General features: G+C 41.6%; 1 protein-coding gene across 3 annotated transcripts in view; it reads right to left on the bottom strand.

Annotated features, from left to right (window-relative positions):
- Positions 1-23711, bottom strand: part of heph (polypyrimidine tract-binding protein 1 heph) — a 303250-nt gene that overhangs the window by 70726 nt on the left and 208813 nt on the right. For all 3 annotated transcript variants that reach the window (XM_089594070.1, XM_089594069.1, XM_089594068.1), the window contains exon 3: positions 13353-13457. In XM_089594070.1, the coding sequence (XP_089450196.1) occupies positions 13353-13457 (105 nt within the window). The remainder of the gene's footprint in view (positions 1-13352; positions 13458-23711) is intronic.

A 23711-nucleotide genomic window follows, 5' to 3' on the forward strand; every position in this document is an offset into this window, starting at 1 on the left:
TATGACACACCGATTGTTTTTTTTGTGGATTTGAGAAACAAAAACCAAAAATTTCTATGTTACACATGACAAAAGGATCCGTCGAACTTCCAACTCATCTCCATGTGCAAGCGGATGATATATGAACAAAAAAACTTGGGGTGCAGGATCCATACCGTGATACGCTACTGAAAGTACAGAAGAAACGTGCAGTTTGGGAAATCCGAGGAGCGTCGAGTTGTATCCACGGAGAGCAACAGGCGTCGGGGTCTCCATTAGAATTCCAAGTGGCGCTACAGTGGCACCCTACGCCGAGCCTCTGATTTCCCCCCCTCTCGGCACACAACCCGAACTGGTTGCGCCCACTTGAACCAGTGCCAAAGACAGACCAACTTCTCAGAGCTCGTTTTTTTTTCTCCAAGGGAGAGAGATAAATTCTAAAAACAGCTCGTCTCCGAGTCTCTCCCTCTTTTTTTCTTTTTCATTCATTTTTCACCGCTTTCCCGGGGTGAAAGTGTGTTTGCGTCCAAGAGCTTACCCTCACCCGATGGGTTATCGCATAAGCAGTATAAATATTGAATCGGACTCGTTCAATCGTTTGTTTGCGGAGCGATTTCAGCTCCCATTATTTCCGGGGGATAGCTCGAGCCACGCGAGTCGTCCTCTTCTCCTCGCTTGTTTGCTCAAAATTGGGATTCATGATTTTTGTTTGAACAACGCAGACGTGATCTTCCCTTTGAAGGCTATCGAGTCAGATCTGCGATGATAAGATGCGTGTGAGTATACATGTGCGACGAAGTTGGTATTTCGTTTCAAAAAACGCGATGACAATGGTTTTTCTGTTGCCACAAGTTAAAAAAAAACAAAAAAGGATAAGAAATTCTTGCGATGGTTACGTATATCGCTTGTACTTATAACTGAGACTTAGTAATAGGTGTCGAGTTGGGGCTGAAAAGGCGAAAATGTGTCGAATTGGGGCCAGATTATTATCGAGCCATTAACTATAGTGTAATTTGCTAATTATGTGCATATAAACGTATATTTCGTGTTTATTTATTGTCATTTTGTCTGTTATACACCGGGTTTAAAATCAACAACTTGGTTAGCCAGCAACAAACAGACGCACGTACTTACAGTTATGTTCATTTCTCAAATTTATACAATAAAAAAAAAAAAATTTCCCAGAATCAAAAAAACATTCAATTAAATAGTTTCAAGTAAATAGTCTCTTTAAAAATAAAAAAAGTCTTCTTGATGTAAGAAAATATTGTCTTATTCTAAGAGAATATTTACTTGGAACTATTCTAATAATGTTCAAGTGAAAAAATTACCATTGAGTACGCGGCTAATACAAGCAGATCACGGGTGATACTCGCTTGCCATATACTTATAAATTAACCTCACATTGACTACTCGTATACTATAAAATATAAAAACAAAATTTTAATTAGTTTTAATCATCAAAAAATTACTACTACACTCATTTTAATTATTGCTGCAATTTAATTGAAAACTCGATCTTACGTAACAAATTACACAATACATAAAAAAGCTTCAGTCACGTGACAATTTTGATATGAAAAAAGCGACCTATTTGTCAAATTGGCTCATGAAAAGGTATAATCAAACAAATTGGCAAAGGAAAGCAAAAATCGAGCGACAGTCAATACCAACGGGGAATCAGGACCAAAGGCGTCTTTTATTACCGATGCGCTAATTGATATTGAAATTACGTCGCTCATTTACTCCTCTCTGCAAACGGGCCGCGACAATCGCTCCTTTGCCCCACCCTCTCTTTCTCATCTCCCCTTGTTACGCGTCCCACCGCAGTGCCATGAACTTTGCTGGTGTACCCAACGCGCAATATCCTCCGGCCTTCCTTCTCGTTTCCTTTTTCGTGTCCCCTTTTCCGTGCAAGCTCTATCCCCCTCCCACCCCCTCCTTCGCACCAGCACGACGTTCGTCTTTTCTGTCGCTCGTAATTTTCCCCGACTCGGGCCAGCCGAGAGTGGACTTTTTGCGCCCGCCCGAGAGGGACAGAAAAAGTGGAAGAAACAATTGCGGCCACTGGAGAGATTCTCCCCTCCCCCTCTCACGTCCACTAGGTACTTCCTACACCTTTCTTTTACTCTTTGGCCGATTGTCGCGTTTTATTTTCTTTCGGCTGTTCTTCGAGCGTGCGGTTTGCTCTTCCGTTGATCGATTAACGGCTGCGTATGTTCCTTTCTTTGCTTTTGCTGTTATACCGCGAGGGAAACTTTTTTTTCTTCCCCCTCGTATAAAGTGATACTCGATGAGAAAGTGTTTTTATCACATTACAAACAATTTGGTACAACAAAAAACGGTCACTATTTTATTTTATTTTTTGTACTAAGGGTGTGTTTTTACTTTTCGTTTGATCGATGCGTTATCAATTTGCTGTTTTTTTTAACGACGCGAGTTCAGAGATTCATAGAAATGTCCACTCTACGTGTACTCAAATGCTGTAGCAGATAACTTTCAATACAAACGCGTTATGTGCCATATGTTGGAGGACAAGTTAAACATTGCAATTCAATGTATAAAGAGTATCAGAGATAACAAGATGACAATGAACATAAACGAGATGAAACAATAATTACGGGCCCTCCCTTCACGAAAATCCATGTACCACCAATTTTTCTCACACGCACAAAACAACCCCTTTCAGCTTCTCTTAGCACAAGGTTTCCGTTCTCTACCCCCCCCCACTCCTTCTTTTTGCAAGGGATCAAAATGTCGTACAGAAATCACCGACAACGTGCCAACGCGTATTACCGCGATCCGCCCCTCGGCACGCACCACCCTCGCAAGCTTTCATTTCACTGCGATTTTCCACCCAATAGCTCTCGCTCTCTCTGCCACTACCAGCTCTCGTACGTACAGCAGCAAGCGCAAAAAAAAAGGGCGATAGATGTTGGCTTAAATTTCATCCCGCCTTATATATATGTCCCCGACCCGGTGTATATATAGTTCCCGAAGCTTGGGCTCCACTTTTTTCTCCCTCGCGCGATCGGTCGCGGCTATATCCCTCCTCCAAAAATGATGAAACAAAAACGAATCGCGCTCGCGACTCGACCTACTTTCCGAGCAAAGGAATCAAAGTGCAGCCGCGCTCTTCGAATTAGTGGAATTTGAATTCGAGCTCGCGCTCCTGTGCACGCGTGTACGTACAAACGGGAGGAGGAAGCGCGTGAGATCGATTTTTCCCGGTTTAAAAGGGATTTCTTTGACGCCAGGGCACTCTTTTTCATTCGATCCGACTTGCGAGAGGGGCCCGCTTTTCTCCTTTTTCGCGCGTTCGGGGAAAAGCCGGTAGTACGGTGACTTTTCTTTCGAGCGGCTAGTGATCAGACCGGGCTCTAATGAATGAACGAAGGGGGTTTTTTGATTTGCAATCGGGGGCGCGGAGACGACGAGCGTGGCTTTGACGCTCGGGTCCGAAAGATTCGAAAGGATGCAAAAATCAGAGGTACAAAAGTAAAATAAATACAAAGTTGTAACGTGCCTACATGGAGTTTTCAAAATCGCGATGATAAATATAAAATGTGGGAATTATACCTCACTACGTGTGTGGCAAAAAAAAGCTTCAATGGACTGTCAGTCACGTGTAACATTATAACCCAGTTCTATGCTTTGTTTGTTTGTTTGTTTGTTTGTTTTTTTTTTATCGAGCAAAAATTAGACCACACAACATGACAGAAATTCGTTTAAATCGACGCGGGCTATCAGCGATGCGGGCAAAAAGGCTTCGTTGTCAACCGCACGACTCTCGCGGCAATCATCTCGCGAGAGCGCGTTTCGTTTTGGGTTTTTTTTTTTTTTTTTTTTCGATTTGTCATTTGAAATAAAAGTCTTTGGTTATATCAAGGAAAATGAATATCTTACAAACATGTCGTTTGATGCCAAATTTTTCTTTCAAATAATTTCTTGTACGGATAAAAAATACACGCGGAATGTATATTTTTCTTCTGTTTATGTAACTGCTGCGTTACTCCCCCCGTTATTTTCGTCGCAAGGATGGGGCGTAACGTATTTTTATTTGAATTTGAATTCAAATTGCTCACAATAGCCACGAGGAGAAGAGCAAGTAGCTTATGTTAGTCGTAATATTTTTTTTTTATGTGATTATGTAAATACGAAATAAAAAGCACTGTTACAACGAGATTTCCGAGTTACAACAGAACCCCCTTTCCTACAAGGTATATATATACACTCAATATAAAATACCGAGTTTTTTAGTGTCTGCCATCTGTTCTGCCTGGGATTTATAAAAAAAAGTGTAATAAAACGAAACTGTAAGCGCTTATTTTATTACGTTTCAAATTTAAAATGTGGTCCAACAATGAAACCACTAATTGACAGTGATATGTTGGAACGTTATATTTTGTTGGTTTTATCACATGGCAGACAGAGAATCATGGCTTCAATCACGCGGCAATGGCTTTTTCGAGATGGTTCAGTTTTCCAACTCAAGTACAACTGTAAGCTTGCACGGCAGACTGAATTGTTTCGGCTCACTCGGCTACGAAGCCACGACACGCGCCCATTCCCGAATACACGTTACCCGAAAAACCGGTGCATCTCGTAAAGAACAAGCAACGCGAATAGTTGAGACCTGGGAAAAAAAAGAGAGAGAGGAACACTATATAGGCATCACACACCCCACGAGCCATTTTTCCCGCTTCTTCCCTCTGGTGCACCACACGCACACGCTCGTATATCTCCGTGAAATTCATAAGCTCGCTCGCGTTACCCGGCAACACAGACCCCTTAAAAGAGAAAAATAGGCGCAAAAAACGTAGCTCTTGGAAGCGACCCGTGCGCGTATAACGCGTATACGGTAGAGCATGTAAGAGCCGAATGAACAGTACGGGAAAAACGAATATGACAGGAGTCGAGGGATATTGAGAGTCGCTAGTGTCAGTGCAAAGATGCTTTCTGGCCAGAATAAACGAGGACGTCCAACGGGATGTTTATAAACGCGTGTCACCACTGATATAAAGATGACTTCCGTCGCGTAGAATAAGTTAAACAAGCCAGCGTCGATATCGTAACTGGCCAACGAAAAAACTCGTTTCGCATTCGAACGCGAGGACCAAGCGAGTATTGAATTTCAATTCCGGAGTAACCGATAGCACGGGACTAATTAGGATACGCGTGTAATACCAAACGGACGGGTAGTTTCGTTTTATGCACGCGGATATGTATTATGTACAATATTTGATTGGAGCGGGTTATACTACGTGGAAGAATCGCCGCGAAATTCGATTCTGGATTCGTCCGGATTGTTATACGGGTTTAATAAGGTGGAAGCAAGTTGAACCTTGCGACCGACTGGTCTAGGCGTGAGGACCGAGTGTTATGCGAGATTTGTATTTTTTTTAAAGCACGTGCCTGGATTTTTTTTTTTTTTGTGATTACCATATGTGAAACGAAATTGAGAAAAGGATATTTTTGGAGAATCCAAAAATCTATATAATGTATATAGAATGACGGGGCAGAGACGATGAGCACCGGACTGATACGCACTGCAATTAGTGTGAAAGTAGATTGCAACGATTGGGTTGTTTTTTTGCTCCTTTTCAGGACGCTTGAACGCATCTCCGTTTTCTATAGATAGCGTTAATTGAGGCAATATTTTATTGCTGGGACAATTGTGATACAGATACTCAAGTTATATCATGCCAGAGTTTTCCAAAATTGTCTTTCATCTTCAAAGTGACAATATAACTGGGAAGCGCTATCATAAAAAAACAAAAAAAAAACAAAAAATAAAATAAAAGATATTTTGTTGATAAGTTAGCTGTACTGATTCAAATACAACAAAAACACACAACATGAATATATTGTGACAAGAAGAAGAGATTAACAAAAATCCACAGACGTGCGGCACAGTAGTCGCGAAATTTTAAAATTACATGAACAAGGGAAAAAGACAATACGTCAAATTACGGAGAAAAATAGCGGTCGATGTACACACGTACACAAAAGAAGTACGAAAACAAAGAGAAAAAAGGGGGAAAGGATGTACAGAGAAACAAAGCAAACATCTATAGTATGAAAAGGAAAAAATAAAAAAGAGGGAAGGGACTCTCTCAGCTCTCCCAAGGGGAGAGCGACAAATCTCGCGGGAGCGAGGCGCATTAACCAATTGCGACGACGTCTATCGTTCCTCGGGCCTTTAGTCCTTTTCTATGCCCCCTCCCTCTTTCCCGCGAGAAGGACAGTTTCTCTCGATCCGATTTTCCTTCCTGTTCCTCCCATCCATCTGTCGTCGACTAATCTCGATCAACGTAGAAAAACTCCCGCACAGCTGCTTCTCCCCTCCCACCCCTATTTTCTGGGCCACGCATGTTATAATCAAGCGACCAATGCAACCGGACATGGGCGCAGTACCGTGAGAATTGAGTCATTACAATTTAGTGCCGAAGCACGTTGTACCGCAGCAAAGGAGAAGATCCAATATCCACACTTTATTACACGGAACATGACCGAAAAAAAAAAAAAATCACGCTACTCCCCTCAAAGTTTACAACCACAAAAAAAAGTAAGCAAACTACCCGCGTAGTGCGTATTCGGAAAAAAAAGCGAGTGACAGGTACGTGACGTTGGGCCATGTACGAGAGCGATATTCGTCGTCCATCCGGAGCTTCATCAATAACCGAACGAGCGGATGCGCGCCAGAGGAAGGGGGGAAAACGCGTAACTTTTACCCACACCGCTGCCCTCCTTTTTTTCTCCTCTTCCCCCTCGCCGTCACCCGCATCTCCCTAAAACCAATGAGACCAACGAGTGAGCCGCGATATCGCGCCACCCGGGGCTTGTCACGTACCCGTCGATTTATCGATCTCGGCTCTATCATGGTCCTTTCTGACTCCTCTTTAGCCCCTCCCCCGAACTTCCCCCCCTTTTTTTTTTCGAGCGAAGTTGCGGTGCGATTTTTCATGCGACACAGTCACGCGAATTTCCAAACGACGGCTTCATCAACGCGCGCGTACTTCACGCACTCCACCCTTGGCTCCGAGCTCGTTTGGAGATCAAAGGAGAACAAAACTAATGACGCCGAACAGTTTTTTTCCTCCCTTTTTTTTTCTAGTTTTTTCAACCCGATGCTGCTGGGTTTTGTACTCGCGAATCGATTATCCACGCGGTCGTGGAGCTTTGGAGTGTGAGACGAAGCATCGGCAATACGGGGTGTGGACTATTGAAAAATGATATATGGCTCGCGAGTCTGATGATATTGAAAACGCGTGCAGCAGGTGGCCGAGGTAATTGTATTCATGAAGGTGTGAAATTTTTATCAAGTGAACACGAGTTTAACCCGAAAACACGCGAGCACGTGCGGATTTCACATCTCGAGACACCCTTGGCAGCGAGCCATGCCCTCCCACTGTTGTTGCAATCTTGACTCTGTAGGCTACTCGGGTACGCGCTATTACTACGAGCAATTACATCGGCTCAGAGGATTTCACGGTGTACGGCCTGGATGGTGCGATGAGATGCTCAATTGACTGTTGTTGTTTTTTTCCATAATCAGTAAAATCATCGAAAAACCAAAGGGGAAATGGAAAATTATAAAAGATGAAAAATACTTCGGGTTTTATCATCGGTGATTTATCATCGCTCCTTTGGGAGTTTTAATTCAATAAATTACCGACGCTTGATTTATCATATTATTTTAGCGAAAAATGCGCATGCACCCTCCCCCTTCCATCTATCGGGCTGGCGTATGCGAAATCAATATCAATTCAACTTAATCGTATTATACGGTAACGTCGCGCAAAACGCACTTTGCAAAAATTTCGCTTAATAAATATACACGACGAGGACACATTATGAAAATGTATTATCATCATCGAAGCATCATTGGATCCATAAAGAGTGCCGATTTCACGTGAAATTGCGAATTACCGTGGGAATTAATTGAACTTTGCGAAAAACACGAGGAAAACTTTTACGCCAGAAACGAGCGCGGTTTGAATAATAGAGGGGGGGGGGCGTCCATTACGAAAACACGTTTTTCCTTTAATTGATTAAGTGCGACCACAAAAGTTATGAATATACTCGGAACATGCAAACGACTCCCAACGTGACAATACGGCAATAAACTGCAGGCACACGGCCAAATGTGGCCCGCAAACTTCACCCTCGGATTCAAATCGTCAAAGGAAGCGCAGCACTCCCGAATCCCTTCCTCTGGTTGACGCAAGCCCCGGCTGGAGGTCAATTTGGCGCACAATCTGAGCAAATCCCTCTCTCCCCCTTCCCCTGCTCCGACCAATCTCATCTTTTCGAGCGAAAAGTATCAAAGAGCGAGCCCGGGGTGGAAAAAACGAAACCCGAGCGTCTTTTCCCTCGAAGGAGAGGGATGACCCTTTTTTATTAGCGCATAAAAAGCCAGTGGCATAAAAGGCCGACTTTGCGTCGTCGCTAATCCGGAAAATGAGATCCATCCCCGGGCGGAGCATCGTGCAGGAGCCAACCTTCCGGTCGGCTTCCATCTTTAATGGACTCGCGTGTAAGCGCTCCTGATCAATGTCGCGTCTTTCTTGCTCTCTTTTGGTGGCTTTTTCCCTGCAGCCTACCGTATGACCTGATCTCTTTTCGTAATGGAGTTCCATTTGGTCCCAGGGAGGTGGTGGGCTATTGTCGGTATTGACGGGGACACACCACGTGGCCGCACTGCGTATTAATTAATTGTTCTTTCGACAGAAGGGGGGGCACCGACGACGGTGACTCGATTGGGTATCAAGGGGGATTTTGCTGATCAACGGAAGGGATTACGCGGGAGGATTTTTCTTTTTGCGTTTGATTCTTCGTCGGGCTGATGGGACTTTTGGGCGGTGCTGCTTCACTTAGTTACAGGGAGAAATTTTCTTATCGAAATCTAGTAAATCTTGCCTTACGTGACGATTGAAGGATTTTACTCGTCACGGGGCAACTGATCGAAAAAAAAATGAAAAATTTCGCAGCTTAAACGATCGAATGAAAAGAAAAGGAAATTTGTCCTTTCTCATTGAATGTTGACATGTTACATAGTTCGGTGAACGTAAGTAAAAAAAAAAAAAAAAAAAAAATCGGAGGCAGCAAGCAGCACGTTACAAAGCCATCATCACCACCAGCGACAATCGAGGCGACAATAGTCAAACTCTGGTCGCAATAAAAGTCCAAGAGGGGAGTAAAAGTTCCTCCCGATAATTGACTTTGCTGACTCGTGAGTTCCGTAACGACTTCTTAATGTCGCTTTTTCTCCTCTTGGAGACGAAACAACAAGCGATATCTCTTGCGTGTCGACAAAGATGATAAAGTCTCTCGAGACGACATCTCACCGCAATCGACTGTTGCTTCATAAGTGTTTGACCACCACGATTTTTAGGGGCTGTTAGCGAGTACTACATGATGGTTCGATCGACCCCTGATAGACCAGCAAAAAATCAACTTGAGTGACTCGCAATTAATAGCTCGGAAAATCTGCCGCCAGTTTGATCGAAAAGACACGCATACGGGGGAGGTGGGGGTAAAGTAGAGCTTCTTCGCAGTGCTCGGGATGGGAAAAGAAGAAGAAGAAGAAGCAGTAATAAAGCGAGCGCTCGGATGTCACGGTAGATCGAGCGCTTCTGCTTCCTTTCATGCGCCGGAAATTCGACGCGGAGGGGCAAGAGGGGCACCAAAATACCTCGCGGGCTCCCGGGGAATCTCATCGGCTCGCGTACCTTTTCGCGGAGCTTCTGAATTTCGGGACTACGTGGCAGCCGTATCAAAAAGAATTTTGTCCGGGGCGAGATGAGCGCCCTCTTGAAAATATATTAACGTCTCAAGGAGGTGGATTCCTCGGATTTCCGAGAGCCCCCTCTTTTTTTCCATTCACTGCGCGATGCATCTTTATTTCTGGCGGTGGATGTGGACATTGTGACTGTTATTGCGAGTAGATTTGAAATTGATGCACGTATGTGAGGACATTTTGTTGTAGCTTTTATTTTTTCGATGGTATGGGGATGGCGACCTAGCAAACTAACCTCAAATGGCGCAACCGATACTTAGACTCTAGCCAATGAGATGTGAAAACGGTTTGTGCACGAAAGTATGAGGTCCCTACGGCCAGTAAACTCAGCATAGATGGCGTACTGTAGCTGAAAGAAAAATGGCGTCACTGACACACTTTTGCTAAGTGACAACAATATAGTATGTGGACGTACTTTTGAGACAACATCTCCGTCACGTTGATGTCAGGAGATCACGAATAGTATATTTTTGTCAATGCCCCGCAATTTTTCTCTTAGCTACAGTACGCCATCTATGCTGAGTTTGCGGACCGTAGAGACTTCATACTTTCGTGCATAAACCGTTTTCACATCTCATTGGGTAGAATCTAAGTACCGATTGCGCCATCTGAAATTAGTTTGCTGGGTCGCCATCCCCATACTCGATGGTGGAACTTGGAGAAATATTGGCTGTTTTGCACGAGATTCGAAAATTTATGAGCAATCATGAGCAGCACATGGTGAAAATCAATCGCGTTGAGTTTGATTTCTGTCATTGGTCACGTTGTCGTTGATTTCCTTTTGAGAGTTCGACATGATCGGAGACGCTAGGCCATGAAACTCGGTGGGGTTTTCTAGCAACTCTGTCAAATCACTTTTTCAACATTTTCTGGCCTAAAAAGGTGCTGATAAAACTTGTCACTATTTTAGAGGCACGAAGTTTAATTAAAAAAAAAAAAAAATTATCAAAGGGTTTTCTTTTTTACTCCAAGTACACAAAAAACTCGGGGTTATTTTTTGTTTTCTTCAACTCAATAATTCTTTCATTATCGTGAATGATGAGGGATTAGAGAACCCCGAATGCCGATTCGCTCCTGAATGCAAGAGTTACACCTGTCCATGCAAGTCAAGAAAAATCGAAGTTCACAGCAAAAAATTCTCCGCCAAACAAGGATTTCTCCAAAAAGCGCTCTGTTGTCATGGTGTATCGCGCCTTAACTTGTCTTTTAAAATACCGTGACGAGATGTTTGTTTATGCAACCCCAAGGGACCAGCAAGTAAGATTCGCGTACATTTGCCCGCTCGGGAAAAGCGACGGATGCAAGAACCCCTCCTAAAAAAAATCACTCGTGCACCAGCCAGCAATGAAATATTTATCTCACCGATGCCGGGCGAATATTACACACACCCCCGCGCGAAACAAAAAAGAGACGGATACGTAAATATTCGACCGTATTCGCGCGTTTACGGCGTGCAAAAAGGGAGGAAGGATTGTGTGCTACCTCGTTTGCTCCGTGGAGCTCGATCGATCGGCTAGCGCTCCTCAAAGAGAATGAACAAAAGCGAGGGCTCCTCCTTTTCGGAATATTTATGAAAAACTGCACGCGGTTGGGACGGGATGCGGCATAGGTGTTGCACCTGCCCGACTCTCAAGTTCTTTTCGTTGCGAAGGACGAACTGCTATACACTACGATGATTTATGTATTCAAGGCGACGGGCTTGGGAAACGAAAAACAAAAACTCGCGATGCTCGGGATGTTAGGAAAAATGTTGCGAGCGCACGTTGAGGCGCAAGTGAGTGACTGGATGTGCTAGTTGTTTTTCTTTTTCGTTTCTTCTTGATCTAGTAACTTTAGTAGACCTTCTAGTAGTTTTCAATTTATGAGTAAAGACACTGTTTGTGACCGAGATATGAGAAAATTTTATGGTTTCGGAATATCGAAGCTGAAGTCGAAGGGCTGCTTTATAAAAATAGTAAATCCTTGCATTTAATAGAACATAAATAAACAAATGCCTACACAAACAAATCGCAAACAAATATTTAACTTGATAGAAATTTCCTCGATAGAAATAAAAAGTATGCTCAGCCTTATTTTACTCTTTGACTACATGAATAGCCAACAGAGCGATAAGGAAGATACTGCATCGACCTTACCTAAAAAATCGAATCCAATACACCGAACCGCCTCCGCGCGAAGCCCTAATTTCATTTGCACTCTATTTATTAATCCGCACGCGCAAAGAAAAAAAGGGGTTTTGAATTTTCTTCGACACGCTTGCACGTCTCGGACACACAGGTATCGAAAACTCGCGCGCGTGAAAGGGACGATACGCACTCGAGTGCAGTTGAAAAAGCAAAGTATACCCACCCCAATGGTATTGGGCTCCAATGAGGGTGCTGCCAAACGAGGTCAACGAGAGTTCGCATCTCTTGCGCTCATAGTACTCGATCAGGTGCGTCAATAGAGCTCCATTCGAAAAATTGGTGATATACACGCGTGCGCGCGCGTTGAGCTTGCGATGATTTCTATAACTAGAAAGAGCGCGCGCAGCTTTTTTTTATTTGACGTTGTATGTACCGGAAGGGCTTTTCGATTCATCGCTTTCATTGAATTTCGAGTGCTTTTTGGGGCCGTGAAAAAGAATCGAAAAAGGGTTTTTGTTTTCAACTCAAAAGCCGAGGATTTTGGTTTTTTTGCGTATTTTCAATTTATTTTTCAAGCGAAATCTTGACAAATGTCACACTGTAACAAAGTTGCGTGGGAAACTTTAGAGGTATTGCTGTCCAATTACAAGAGAGAATCGTTGAAGGGGGTTTGTAACTGAGACTTGACAACACCAAACAATCCTCCATTTTACTTCATTACGATAACGTTTACGTGATCATCAGGGAGTTTTTCTAATAACACACGATTCTTTCGCTTATTGGTGCTTACGTTTCACCTCTTTTTTTTGGAATTCACCTTCAGTTTTCTTTTAAACAGCGAAACTATTCAAGAAGACAAAAGCACCAATGACGAAGCGATTCTTCACGAACTTGTTTCAAAAAATCTACTATCTTAAAAGATTGATTGTCACGTGACTGAAGCATTTTTATTCGTTGTGTGATTGGCTGAAACAGGACAAGTGTTTTGTTTGGCGGACAAATTGAATTAAATTGCAGAGAAAATTAAAACAAAATGAGTTGATCATACAAATACTATCAAAAGTAGTGCTACTTGATTTTTTTTATACTCTGAAAAACTAATAATATATTTATATTTAATTCAATCAAACATTATGTTAACTGATTAAATTTAAAGGGAATAGAAAAAAACTAAGCCATTCTTCATACAATTTTGTTTCTAAAAAAATCGACAACACTTTATGATAAAAAATTATACTGGTTTTATAGTCATAATTAATAATGAAGATTGCATTAAGCGCGGTTTCACAACTGAGACGAAAATAATTAAAAGCGCGTTTCATCGTTAGTACCATAATCGAATGTATCATTTTACGCACATTCTATAAAATTTATAGATATAATCGATCGTACAAATTTTTTACCAACACAAGTCGGACAAACAACGACAAAAAGAAGCGACTCACCTTTTTGGCCTCGTTGTTGTTCTCGGCGTTGTGGTGCGGCTGCGGACTCATCGCTGCGCCATTGACTGCGCCTCCGCTCTGCGACAGTAGCTCGTCGCTGCCCCTCTGCAATCAGAAAAAAGAGCAAACGTTTTCTTAAAAATAAGAAAAAAATAAAAAAAAACACTTTTCCACAAACACTTTTCAATCCTCTATTCAAACATTCAACCTCATCGCGAGCGACCTCTAAATTTTACCGTCCATCACTCGGCGTGGGGAGGGGGGAGAAAGGGCTCGGGATTCAATTCGAGGCGCGTTAAATATGTACGACCCGACTGCGACGGCGGGGGAAAAAATATGTGGAAATCGCGAGCCGAACCCAGCGAGAAGAAAGGAAGGAAATCTCGAGAAATCGACCGAGAAAACGTACCGCATAATCCGCGTAAAAGCTGCAGTAGTAATACAAGTAGCTTACTCCCTGCGATTGCGGGGAGGAGGAGGTATGGTTGATCAAAGGAAGAGGGTGCGTTTTACTGTACCTACGACCCCGTTGTCGTCCAGTGGCAGGCGCCTCCCTTTTCGGCTTAGCCTTTCTCGCAGCTCTTTGGGAGGAAGAGAACGATACGACTTAGTTGCTGGAGAGTTAATAATCACCGCTAGGAGGATTTAGAGAGCAGGGAGACTCGTTTAAGTACTACCTTTTTTTCTTTCGAGTTTTACTCAATGCTGTATAGTATCTCGTTCGCGAAAATTTCACGTATACGAAAGCACATCTTATGTTTGAGTTTGGTCAAGTGCCCCAGAGAATCGAGTACATGATATTTGGTCAATTTGACAACTAGATTGCTGGAATAATAAGTTTGATTTAACCGCATTCGAGTGATTTATTCAAGTTTCATTGAAAATGTTAAGTATAGCAAAAGAAGTTACTAGCTCTGAATCACACATGCCAAGTGATACGAAAACTAATCATGGTGATATCAACGAGAATTTTCACACGTACATCTTTGTTAACCTCGTTTTACCTCAATGTCTAGAAAAGTTTTCTGTACTCCAAAGACCCTAATTTTAAAGGTATATTCTTCATCAACTTCTATATTCCTGTAGTTCCAAAATAGTTCTTACAAAATTAGCATTTCTGCGGAATAAACAAGTTAACTTTAAAGCGAAAACCAAAAGCGGCAGAATAAGAAAATCGTACCCAGCGTAGCATAGCCATCAGCGTCAACGTCAAGGCTCAACTGTTTGCAGCGCGTATCCTGCGACTCGGGCATAGAAGACCACAAACAAGTGAAACAAAGAGTAGGGAGAAAGAAGACGCTTTTCCCGCAGAAACTTCTGCCGGGGACAAGATGGAAGAATAAGCGGAGAAATCGAAAAAAGAGACTACAAGCAAAGGGAAAACAAGCAGCCGCGACTTGGAAAAGGATGACATTTGGTGTCAGCGGGCTTTGGTGGAAGGTAAAGGGAACGACGACGACAAACGGATTCCATAATCCATATACGTTCGCGGGGGAGATAAATAATACACGAGGACTAAGCGCTGCTCGGCCGGATGTTAGCTGCCGGATAAGACTACCCCCTGGCCACTGCCGCCGCACCACTTGTATCCCCTCGCGGGAAAAGGAGGAAAACGAAGGACCGACCGCTCAACGGCTCACGCTTTTCTATATCCCACCGCCACCCCCTTTCCAGCCATCCGATCTGGAGACACGAGAGAATCCATCCACTCGCTTTTTTTTCTCTTCCCTCACCTCTGCTCGTTTCAACCTTTACTCGCGTCGGTCTTCCGGAGAGTACGGCTGGCAGCTCGTCGTTTTTATTTGAAACTCCGGCGAGGGGCACTCGTCGCAAGCACAATGGAAATGAAAGAGGAGACTTCGCAAGAGGTTTTCGGCTCAAAGTTAAGCGAGCTGAAAACGCACACTCGACCGGAGTGTCGACGACGATACATTTAACATTTATGGCCAATAAAATGTCCATCTGTATTTGTATGGACAATTCTTGAACTGCATCACGTGTATTCGGAATGGGAAATAATCAGTGATCAACGGAGAGGACTACTTTTGGGATTAACCATGTAAGATTAAATATCTGAGCTAATGTACAGGTACAACGTGAAACAAAAATAAACAATGAAGGAAATTAGAAACAGACTTCATAATAGTCCATCAATTTAGAATTCGATATATTACTTACTTTCTAGACCACTGTTACACTGCAAATCGAAGTGTGTTATTTCAACCCACTTAAGTGGGTAATTTTCTGTAACACTTTTGTACTCGCTTTAATCTGGGTAATTTTACACTTTTGAAAGTGTGCATTTATGATTTACACACTTAAAAAGGTTTGTTTTTACAAATTTCATGTGTATAAATTATGGTAAGTACACACTTGTAAAGTGTAAAATTACCTATTTAAAATTTAGTAAAAGTGTTACAGAAAATTACACACTTATGTTGGTTGAAATAACACACTTCGATTTGTAGTGTACATTTTCCATCCAATGTACTTACGCAAATACTTACACCACGTTAGTTTTTACTAAAAATCAACAATACGACGTATCTGTATAGCGCTTCATTGGTAATTTATAGACTTGTATCCGTAAATCAAACAGAACGATCGACTGTAATGGAACTTGTTCGAAAATAATAAACGTCTTATATTTCACGAGCTAAATGAAGATAATATTTGTTTTCCTGCATTTTATTCGCGTAAAACAAAAAACATGATTGCTCTGGGCAACCCAACAAATGTTTCGAAAAGAAAAACCAGGTCATTATTGGTAAAACAACGGAACAATGGCTCTCGTAACTGAACCTTTATTTCCCCTTACAGCGGCGATGATAAACGCAAATCTGGTCTCCCTTCCGACCCTTACACATAACACTATCGTTACGATAATGTACGCGCGTACATCAGACGCGTTTGCCCACTAACTAACGCCCGACCATCCGAATAAAAAGAAATCAAGGCAATATAAGCTTATGACCCCTCATTAGTAGCGAGCGAGTATTGAACTACGTTATTAACCCCCGCCGGTGGTGCTGGGCTCTCTCTCGTATATAATGATCAGTTTCCTCCTCCGTCTTTGCCGCTTTTTCATCCCCGTCGAGTTTCCCTCGGTTGCCCAACCTTCCCCTCCTCGAACACTCACATCATTATCATCATCTTTTGCGTTTAACTCGCAATCGAGTCGTCGTTTTGGGTGTAGCCGACCGATACCTCGGAAATGCTTTCGTGAAAATAACGAAGACGTTGGTAATGCGCTACCGTAGAGTGGCACGATAATGAGGTTTGAGCGTGGCGAGATTTCGCTACTAATTAATCTCGTGCGGATAGGTATACGTAGCGGCGGATCTGATAACGCGAGCTTCTGGCTTGGGCGTGTATGTAATGTTACAAGTACTGCTTGAAACAGTATCGGTTCCGATGCTCGGGAATATCTCGCACTTGGGGCGGATTAATTAATGTTTCGCGAGACCATTTCTAACAATCAAGTTTGGATCTCGGTACGTGCTGCTGATTGATGTTGCTGGTTTAATGTTGTCGAGTATGGTAAGGCGTGGAGACGGCTTGGACTTTCTTTGTTGTAGAACTGCGATTATGGTTGGACAATCTTGATAAACATTTACTTTGCTAATTTTTTTATTTACTTTGACAAAACAAAACAACAGCCAGAAAAATCATTGAAACTAGTGTTGCAATGGGTTCATCACCTATATAATATATGTTAGCAAGTTTGCCATAGACTTGACGAACTCATTAAAATAAATATATATGGATACGCCTTAATCATCAATTCAAGAAAATTTTATCTTACGCGTCTCATTGCCAACATCATTATGACATGACAAGCTTGTGCATTTCAGATGATTGTAGTTTGAAATAAAAGTGGTCTTGCATATTTTACCAAGTAACTATTAAACTAATTTTATCAATTTAGCATTCATTGCCACTATTAATATACTATATTGTACCAGGTATCACTCACGCTAGGAATTTCAGCACGCAAAAGGTCGTATGTTTTTGCAAAAAGCTTTTCACCAAACAAAATCCGAACGGAAGAGGAATGGGGTAGGCTTTAAAAGAATCACCGGCCTGGATTGTTTTTCCTCCGGGGAGGCCGAAGAAAATTCTTAGGCTGAGAGAACAACACACGCATGGGATAAAGGGGGGGGGGGGAAGAAGCACAACCTGTCAGTGAAGAAGATGAGAGAAAACAATCGCGGAAAATCGCAGGGTTGGGGTATTTGTTTCGGGATAGCCAGATTCTTTTCTCCTGGTAAATAAACAGCCTGCGAAGCTGGAAATGAGAAAGGGGGAGAAGACGAGCCGAGGAAAAACAATGCCCAAGCGTGTTTGCTCCAAATAACCCGATGGTTACGCGAAAGCAATGTCAGTAGTGACGAGTTGTGTACCGTACGAGTAGAACTCACTTTCCCGTTCCCGCTCTCTTTCCCATGTTCCTTATTTGCTTTACACGTGAATGTACTTCGGCAAATGGTGGATTTATTTTTATGAGAACATGTTTTTGGTTATTTATTGTCACACGGACACTATGGCAAATAAGAATCTCTGAAAGCAAGAATTATCCCGATTACGTAATGATTGGTCTAAGTAGTGTTTGAATCTGAAATCACAGTCTTATGTTTTTTCTTCATCACTGACAGATGCAGCATCGAAAATTGTAAGTTAATTGATTTCACATTAAATCAGCAAATTTTTACCGTACAAAACGTTGTTTTGGTTACAACAAAAATTAAAATTTAGCATAACACTGTACCTGAATTAAGGTCAAAGCATTCCAATGTCACACGTTTAATCCGTTTAATCGCACTAATTGTTAAAAAAGAAAATACCTAATGGTTTGGTAAGAAAAAAAAAAATATAGAATAACGTGGATATCTGTAGAAATTTAATAATTTATTCCTATGATTTTATCTATTATCAATTAAAACGGGAGTGATTTACAATAATTTTGTCAAATTAAATGGACAATAGATAAAAAATATAATTTTAAAAACACAAATGTAGAGGAGTTGAAAAGCACGCGTTGTTAACGAAAAATCAAGATCGTTTTTTGAAATACTAAAAAAAAAAAAAAAAAAAAAAAAAAAAAGTTGAAAGTTACGGGACTCTTTTGATTTATAAAATAATTGTTGTCAATTAGGAAACTGCATTGATCATGGATTGGATCAAGACAGGGCAAACATGACCTTTTGATCTTCGAGTTGTATTTTGTTGATATTTTATAAAATTCAAATATCAATTATTTTTAAACTCGGTAATGAATTTATAAAGTAATTGTGTGTGGGAGTTAGATGTTGTGAAATAATGTACACGGGAATAGTTTAAAGTTATTTATATTACATTGCATGCGGAAGACATTGTCAGAAAAAAACGTGACTCTGGGAGGGGGATCGAACCCGGCTTCTTCACACTCGCAAGTCTGCACGCTAACCGCTTGACTACGGACGCCGCCTCATGCATCTGTACGAATGGTACCCTTAGCAGAGTTACAGTTGTACGACGGGTTGCCTAGTGACTGGCGGGAGCCTTTTCTAATTTTATCGCAGTTGTAGTCATGTCCATACTATATGGCAATTCGCGTCGTAGCCCAATACTACTAGTATGTATGTATATACCTCGGTGTGTACTTATTTTATTAGTTTTCTTTTTTTTATAAAAACCTAATAGCTTTTTTACACATTACATACCTATATTAAATTTGATTCGGTTATCTCACATGATTACATTTTTGTAATGCTTGTTCTCACTTAAATTACATTGCTTCAAGTACTCATAGCTGTAAGTGCTTAAGAAATCGGTACAATACACAGATTAATTGTCCAAGCTATAAAATTATTTGATTCTAAACACTAAAACAATTTTACGTATGTCCTTGATGTATAGTAAAAGAGAGAAATCGTCCAAAAGATAATAATATACATATGTAGAAATGTATGACTACTAATTCGGCAATGTAATATAGCATCTCTTTTACAAACAACCGTTACCGATACCATTGCAGAAGCAAACAATAAACCACGCCAAATAGCGACATAAAACAAAAAAACACCACTTTACGGGTTTTGGTCACACACACCTTGTTTGTACCGTATACGAATAAAAGGCCCACACAATTTGCCATTCGATAATGAAAAAACATAATACCCACTCTTGTTTATACGCGTTCACACAATAGAGGGCATTCGCCGTGTTGACGTTAAAATGTTCATAATATCATCAGCGGAGTAATTATCGAGGAGGGGGCACCACGCTGGTACGGCAGCCGCAGCGGCAACACACACCGGATGAACATATCGCGCGTGTATGCAGAGAGAGAAGCAGGCAGTCAAATTAGCAATTCGTAAATTAGCTTTTTCACCCCTCCCCCCTCCTCATCTCTTGCACACACAATCCTGTTGCCTTGCGTATAGTACACATACTCACTGCGAGGGATTCGATTAAATGTTACGCGTAATTGAATGGCTCCTGGCCGAGGCGGACATTATTACGTCGAGATCCCTTCCAACGCATATGATCCCGCTTGCTCTATAATAAGCAAGAAAAATTAAACGAAATATCAATTGCGGGTACGACAGCAGCCCCACAGTTTATTTAGTTTAATAAACACACGTCTACGGTCGAGCCAGCGAAAATAATTTAATACGCGTGGACGGATCGTGCGCAAAATGGCACAATAATTAACTTAATTTAAATGTTCAACCGCTGTACGTCCACACTCACGCTGATAGGTTGAAACAATGTATAAACAACAGATAAAAAAAAGGCGTGTTTCATCCCTCCCTCCCAGTCGATCGCTCTGTGTTTGTCCTCACTCCTGTACCACCCCCACCTGTCAACCATGACTTGCGCCAGATGAAAGCGATTTACGCACGCAGCTTATTTGTAGCTCAGGAACAGGTATAATTTCATCCCTGTGGAATATTACAATCTGGGCTATAGTGACATATCAATCCGACTAAAATTATAATGATTGAGGACATCACTCGTCGATGTTAACATTGCCGAAAATTAGAGATTATCGGCTGATGAATATTGAAAAATCCAAGACTATCTTCGTGTCTAAACAAAGTGTAATCGTGCTGATTTGATGAATCGCATATCTTTTTGTTGTAGGATAGCGCGGAATCTTAATGAATGAAAACTGCGCGCATATATTTTGTTGGTTTTTGTGGATATCGCTGTACGGGTGAACCCAATTTATTCCGCTTATTGTTATTCTTATTTTGATTAGTCGGAGCGAAAAGTTCATTCGACGAAGGAGTAAGCAAGACGTATTTAGATGGTGAATTTTCGAGGCAAAGTTTTCACGGTTGGGCCCTTGGGAGAGCGATGACTTTTTTTCTCGCAAAAAGAATGAACAATGAAGATTTATTTTATTAACTTTGCGGCAACGCTCGCGAATCTTTTATTTGCCCTCTACCGTTGGTCGGTGTTTCACATTTTTTTTCTCACCCTCCAGTCTCCTACGATTCTTCGAAAAATGTGTGCTAGTATGGTTTTACGATCGTAAATTTTTAAACAATGAGTGAACGTATACTGTTAAGAAATTGTAAAGCATAGGATGAGAGAAAGAGAGAGATGGAAAGAAAAAGTGTTGATGACAAAATTTTTAGTTAAATTTTTGTAGCATCGTTCAAGTATGTTAATTTCAGTTAATTTGATAGTTTATTTTAAATTTCGTATTTACAAACGATAAATTTTAACAAAATTAAGTGTCAAAAGTGCCGAGTGCATCATTAACCTTTTTACTTGAAACATGGAAGAATAAGTCCATACATTTTTTGTAATAGTTAATGCAAACATGGGAATAACAATATGTACGCAAAGGTAAGATGAATTGAGTCATAATTTGCATCGTATCCTTGACGATGTACACAGTTAGTCCCATGTAGGTACGACAATAGGGTGCTAAGAAGAGAAACAACCACAAACAGACATGTATATGGATAAAGAGAGAATGAAGGAAGAGAAATAAAAAGAAAGTCTGACGAATATAAAATAAGAAAACTTTGCACTCGAGGAAAAGTGTACCAGCTCGAAAGTAAGAAACATAAAACATCGAGAGAGCAGATGTGGAGGCCGGAATAGTCGTCGAGACGAATGGCGAGAAAAGGCGAATCTCAACCATTCGGGATTCGTACGAACCATCCAAGACCTCCGTTTCTTCTCCTCCTCATCCCTTTCCAGCGAAAACGAAGAGCAAATTTCCCACTGACTACAGTTGTAATTTACGCGAATCGCAATCATGGTATTCATCCTTCCGCATATCCACCCCCAGCGGGGGAGGAACTTTTTTTTCCCTCTAGCACGTACGACCTTTCTCTCGCGCTGATATGAGCCGAGTTTACGACTTTATTATGCGCAATCGAGCCTTCCTCCTCCTCCCTGGTACGGTATTGGCGTGCCGACTGTAAACCCCCTCCTTCCGCGACGAGCGCGTACAGCCGAACAACTTGGATTACAAGCTATTGCCGGGGGAGGAGGAGAGTTGGTTTCGGTGTTCGTGGCGATTGTTTGTCCTGCGCTCGGCTCATCGCGCGTTAATGCACTGGTGCTCGTTGCGGTGCGCGCGTGCTGTGTCCGGCCGCTGATCCTCGCGCGCGGGGACATTAACGCGTGAGCGCGTGTTTCGGAGTTTGTACTACGGGCAATGGACTACGGTTTGATCTCTCACCGGGAGCTGAGTTTTACGTCCCGGAACTAATGAGCTGGACGAGTGGGGCGTCGTAAAGGGAGGTTTATGACCTGCTGCTGTCGACGGTGAGATGGATGAATTTTTTTTTTCTCTCCCCCGACACGTGTGCGAGCGTTGATTGGCTGTTTTAGTTTTTCGGCTGAGTCATAACTTTGGGTGTGATGTTAGTTCGCCTCTTGCTGCGGTGAGCTTTTTACCTTTGTTTGACGGAGGTTGCTTTATCATTGCAAATTTTGTTTCTCTGTTGGTTCAGGTTTTTTACTATTTTTCAGGAAATAAATAAATACTGCGACAGTCCTGATCATTTATTTCAGTTTGATGGTTCTATGTAAGTGGTGGGAAAGGTAAGAAAAGACTAAACAACATGGAAGGAAGAAAAGATAAGCTGATGAACAAAAACAGAGAGATTGTAGAGGAAACGGTTAAAATAAAGAGCTACATGGAAGATCAAAGGTGCAGGCTTATCTGGATGGTCTAAATGAAAAGTTGAAGGATGTGACGGTCGTAAATGACGCAGAAAGAGTAGCGAGGAAGTACAAAGGAAACAATTATTCTCAAGTATACGCTACAGTCGTAATTGAAGAAATAAGAGCTTCTACTAACAATGAACATTTGATGGTCACAAAATTACAAGACTATTTCGAGGACTATTTAGTGTTAATTTTAATAGATTTGAAATAGTATTGTGAATAAGGCGATGAAGGTTTTTTTTGTAAGCTAATGAGTACATTAGAATCTGAATAAATTTGGCTGAAAGGAACGCATCTTTAGACTGGAAGAATATCTAGAAAATTATTGTTACTATTACGCTCTATACATATATAGCTCTGCAATGACATCAGCTCTCAGAGATGATACAACATTCTAGTATTACAATATGGTTTCTCCAACGCATAACAGTATTGAGGATCGCATAGCCATTTCAGTTAATGAGCAAACTAATTATTTGTCCAACTAGTTTGTTTTCAAAGTAGGAGATTAATGTGGAAGTAAACATAATACAACCAGTTAATTCTAAAATAGTTTTATCGCTATTATCGAATATCAAACCATTATCCACCTCATCAATTATTATACGTAAAAAGTATCAGGGTGTAAGTAGTAGTATTACTCTACAAGGACGTTTTCAAAATTCTTCAATAATATATTGCATAATGTAAGTAAACGTATAACCAACTCTCCCAATAATCCTTTGGAAAAAATCGCTGTTGGAAAAAAGACATCCGAGTCTACAATCAACAACTTGCGAAAAAAAATAAGAGGCTACTACTACTACTACACGTCGCAAGTGACGTAACCTCGGGCGACGTAGTTACACATCCAGGCGCACACGATCCATCGCTTAATTACTTCAACCGGAGTCTCGGGCGAACTCCATTTCCAATGTGACGAGTAAACACACATAAACCACTTTTGCCATCAAAACCTCCCCCACTTCCCCTTTTACCCTAAGCTCGACGATGATAGGAACTTCTCAACGTGTAGTGGCGACCACGAACTTCATTGTTTGTTATTTGTGTTTGGTAATAACTAGTTTTCCGCGAAAGCACGTCGAGTTTAAACGCGCACGCAGCCAATGGTTGCCTGCAGCTTCGAGGAACCAGTCATTCTTGCAAGAAACCGACGCCAGTGCAAGTTTCGAAGGACTC

Source organism: Copidosoma floridanum, unplaced genomic scaffold, assembly GCF_036245765.1.
Source record: "Copidosoma floridanum isolate Cflo_tuat_1 unplaced genomic scaffold, Cflo_Japanese_pri ptg000020l, whole genome shotgun sequence".
NCBI classification, from domain to species: domain Eukaryota; kingdom Metazoa; phylum Arthropoda; class Insecta; order Hymenoptera; family Encyrtidae; genus Copidosoma; species Copidosoma floridanum.